The 4,023-nt window shown below is 60.2% G+C and overlaps 2 protein-coding genes across 3 annotated transcripts in view; one reads left to right on the top strand and one right to left on the bottom strand.

Moving 5' to 3' along the window:
- Window positions 1–239: 239 nt before the first annotated feature.
- Window positions 240–1,667, top strand: Rom1 (retinal outer segment membrane protein 1). Its single transcript, XM_033756575.1, is given in 6 exon segments — window positions 240–605; window positions 607–799; window positions 802–847; window positions 1,133–1,379; window positions 1,462–1,591; window positions 1,594–1,667. Coding segments are annotated over 6 exon segments (1,056 nt in total).
- Window positions 1,668–1,673: 6 nt separating this feature from the next.
- B3gat3 (beta-1,3-glucuronyltransferase 3) overlaps window positions 1,674–4,023 on the bottom strand; it is a 3,636-nt gene continuing 1,286 nt past the window's right edge. Inside the window, exons 3-6 of one of the 2 annotated variants that reach the window (XM_033756668.1) lie at window positions 3,259–3,443; window positions 3,083–3,138; window positions 2,665–2,955; window positions 1,674–2,330 (exon numbers count right to left, since the gene is read on the bottom strand). In XM_033756668.1, the coding sequence (XP_033612559.1) occupies window positions 2,232–2,330; window positions 2,665–2,955; window positions 3,083–3,138; window positions 3,259–3,443 (631 nt within the window). In that variant the 3' untranslated portion in view covers window positions 1,674–2,231. Of the gene's footprint in view, window positions 2,331–2,664; window positions 2,956–3,082; window positions 3,444–4,023 lie in introns of both variants that reach the window. The other variant, XM_010632991.3, reaches the window with a different exon arrangement.

Genomic DNA, 4,023 nt, shown 5'->3' with positions numbered 1-4,023 from the left:
CAGGGCCGGACCCCACTTCCGCGGGCTGTCCCCACGGAAAGGGGCGTGGCTGTCTTCACCAAAGGGGGCGGGGCACTCCTCAAGGGGAAGGGAAGTGTCCCCGTGGGGGTGTCCAGGCTGTCCCGACGGAGGGGGCGTGGCCGGAGGATGGGAGAGATGTAGGGCGCACCCAGGGTATTGGGGTCAGGGCCTCATTAGCCTGCTCCAGCCGGGATGTGCTGACTCAGACCTGCTTGTCCATGTCCCCGACCCGTCCTGTCCCGTCCAGTCCGCCCATCCCGGTGGCGCCCATGCTGGCCCTGCCGCTGCCCTGCGGATCCCGCGTGCGCCTGGCACAGGGGCTCTGGCTGTTGTCTTGGCTGCTGGTGCTGGCCGACAGGCTAGAACTGCTGGGTGCCGCGTACCTCCTGGCACAAGCTCTGGGAACCTTCCTGGCCCAGAGCTGCCATTTCCCAGCAATGCCTCAGGCTGTGCTGCTGGCCGCCACCACAGCGCTGGGAACTGAGCTGGAGGCCACAAGTGCCAGCTGTGCCAGCCTGGACGGTATGTAATACCGAGCTTGGTGAGCCACAGTGCCAGTGGCTGCTGGCAGGTGTGCTGGGCAGCGGGGGCCTGCTGGTGGCCGCCTTGGGGCTGGCCTTGGCACTGTCTGCGGGCCTGGACATAGGACTGCAGGAGAGCCTTGGGGCTGCCCTGGCCCACTACAAGGACACCAAGGTGCCTGGGTATTGCAATGCTAAATGGCAGATGGATGAGCTACAGCTCAGGCACCACTGCTGCGGGTGCCACAGCTACAAGGACTGATCAGCAGCTGCTACTTGGACCCTAGTGACCAGGATGTGGCTGAGTGACTTCCGTCCCCCATCCTGCTCCCTGCAGCCCCCCCCCAAACATAGAGTGGCAGAGGCCTCGAGAGCCATGGCCACAGCTCTGCCAGGATCACTGTGCAACCCTGGGTTTCTTCACTGCGAACCAGAAGTAGCAGTGCTTGCCTCTTACATGAGTAGTCGTGCAGATAAGTGAATCACGCAGACCTGGCGCACAACGCAGAGGTCCATAATCATACCACCATTTTTCCCTTCCCAGACTCCTCAGCTCTGCAGACATCTGATACCGTCTGTTCTTCCTGCAGCTGCATCCAGAGCAATGTGAAAGGCCTCTACCTGACTGATGGTGTCCCCTTTTCTTGCTGCAACCCCCACTCGCCTCGGCCCTGCCTGCAGAGCTGCCTATCCGACCCCTATGCCCACCCATTCTTTGATCCCTGGCAGCCCAACCTAAACCTCTGGGCCCAGGGGTGCCGTGAGGTGCTGCTAGACCCTCTGCAGGGGCTGGCAGGCACCCTGGGCAGCATGCTGGCCATCAACCTCCTGCTGCAGGTGAGGACACCCTCCCCAGACTCCTCTGCCCTGGGCTCCCCACCCCACAGGCACACCCCACACTTTTCCTCACTCCCTGCAGGTGACGGTGCTCCTTGGCCTGAGGTACCTACAGATGGCACTGGAGGGGCTTGGCAGGGACCTGGATGGAGAGTGGGAGACCCAGGGCTACCTCCTCCCTGGAGGGCTGAAGACAGCCTGCCTGCAGAGAGGGGTGCCCACAGGCCAGCGCCTGCTGAGGTGCCCCCAGAAGAGGCCCCTGCCAAAGAGGACTTGCCCGAGGCCTAGGTGCCAGGGAGGGGGGGCAGGAGGTGCAGATGTGGAGAATTCGGCTCCTTGTTGGGAAGAAGCTACACAGAGTCAAAGAGAAAAGATGTCTTCATCTGCCTCTGTGGCTGAGAGTGCAGGGTAACAGATGACAGGGAGGACTGGATGCTGCTTCTGGACACAGACTCCAAAAAAAGCTTTGGGACAGAAGCCTCTGTCACGGGGATGTCTCTTCATGTGATGGGCCCTGAACAAGTGAGTCTGTACCACTGGAGAGGCTGGAGCCTGCACAGGAAGCAGGAAGGGTGTGCCACACAGAGAGAACCAGAGGCCCCTGGGCCGGGTATTTATTCCGGAGGCAGGAGAGGGTTAACATGCTCAGGTATGGAGGGCCCAGCCCAGATCCCAGGCCCGAAGCAGAACCCCAATAAGTTACCCATCCCCCAATCCATCTGTCCCCTGTTCCACCCAGCCAGGACTGACCACTTGTCCCCAGTCTATGGGCACTGCTACATGGCAGGTCTGGTAGGGAGGAGAGTCCCACAGGTATGTCCCCAAAACAAGCCGAGAGTTGGAGCGGGGCTGTCACACCTCCACAGCCGGGTCTGAGCCCCGGCCTTGCCGTTGCAGCTGCTCCTCCTGCTTCATCTTGGGCTTCTCTGTCCGTGTGTGCCATACCAGCACCTGTCAAAAGGATTCAAGGTAGGGCCAGGCCAGGCTACAGCCAGACATCTGGGTCCTCCCACTCATAGCTGGCTACAAAGAGGGTTAAGCTAAGAGTCAGGTGAGACTGGTTCCTCTAAAACAAGTTTCGGTCCCTCTGCCCTGTCATGCCACATGGTTCCCATGGAGACAGGGCCCACCCTCCCACCTCACTCCCATCTGCCTGTTCAGTACAGCAGACAGAGTGGACCAGGGGTCTGAGGGTCCACCCTGGCCAGACAACCAGCCCCAGGGCCACTCCACATCCCCCAGCACCTGCCCACTGAGCCCAGGTCCCAGCCACTGCCTCCCCTACCCGGGTGCAGTTGGCAGCACGTGGCTCCAGGTCCTTGGGGTCCACAAGACGGCTCAAGAGGCTGCTCTCCAGGTGGCCCCGAGGAGCAGCAGCATCAAACCGTGCATCAGGCTTGGCCAGCAGGAGGGGCAGGGCGACCGCAAACCCGGCCATGTCCACAGGGAAGGGCCTGGTGGGCTCCCATGCTGTATGGAACCCCACCACCCGGCCATCCTGCACCCGAGGGCCCTCAAAGCGCAGGCCCCCTACCAGCCCCACCGGCCACACTGAGACACCACGGGTCCAGCGCATCTGCCAGAGATCAAGAGAGGAGACGGTGTGGCCCAGGGAGTGGGGTGGGGGGCAAAAGAACCGAGTGGTTCCCTCCACCCAGCACACCCCACTGGTGACTCCTATCCCCATCACCTGCACCCCTCACCTCTTCAAAGAGTGCCCTGCTGTAGGTGTTGTCATCATCCGCAAAATACACGACTCCTGGGGATCCAGGGGATGGTGGGTCCTTCTCCCCACCAACAGCTCCCCCTTGGCCCCGGAGCCAGGCCAGGGCTCCATTCCGCTGCTCCACACCCCGGGGCCGCATCCAGCCTGGCTCACCCTCCCGGAGTTGCTGGGCCTTGGGCGTGAGGACAGCCAGGTGGGTGAAGAGGAGTCCGGAGGCAGCCAACATCCCTGAGACCAGTGGGGTGGGGCCCTCGGCATCCTCCACCAGCAGCCAGTGGAGCCGGGGCACCAGGCTCAGGGTCTGAGACAGCCTCACCAGCTCGGCCTTCTGCACCAGCCTGTGGGGCAGGCAGGAAGGTGCACTGCAGCCACCCTCACCTCTCACTGATTGGTGACACTCATCTACTCTGCCCTTCTACCCTGGGGCTCTGCAGGGGGTGAGGTCCTGTAAATTCAGGGCACAGACTTTGGGGTCAGTTGGATCTGGGTTTGAATTCCAGCTTTGGCAGTGTCAGCTGAGACACCATGGGAAATGGCCAGGTTTCCTCCTCAAGTGTACCCATCCATGAAACAGGAATGACCATACTTGATGACAATATTGTTTTATAAAGTGAATGAGCCGGGCGTGGTGGCACATGCCTGTAATCCCAGCACTTGGGAAGCTGAGGGAGGAGGATCCCTGTGAGTTGGAGACCAGCCTGGGCTACATAGTTCCACGTCAGTCTCAACTACATAGTAAGACCCTGTCTCAAAACAAAACAACCCAAAGTAAAGACAAGTTGTGCACACTAGGAAAGCTAATTTAGTCAGGATTTTTTTTAAGCCCTAAGAAAGATTAATTCATTGGCAAGCTCAAAATTTCTACGAGTGAAACTAAAACATTTGGTTCATCTATCCCATTTTTTCTTTTTTTTTTTT

This window comes from Fukomys damarensis, unplaced genomic scaffold (genome assembly GCF_012274545.1).
Source record: "Fukomys damarensis isolate Sample0158 unplaced genomic scaffold, DMR_v1.0_HiC HiC_scaffold_27, whole genome shotgun sequence".
Taxonomy (NCBI): Eukaryota; Metazoa; Chordata; class Mammalia; order Rodentia; family Bathyergidae; genus Fukomys; species Fukomys damarensis.
The sequence above is the reverse complement of the archived record's forward strand: the minus strand, read 5'-3'. Positions and strand labels throughout refer to the sequence as shown.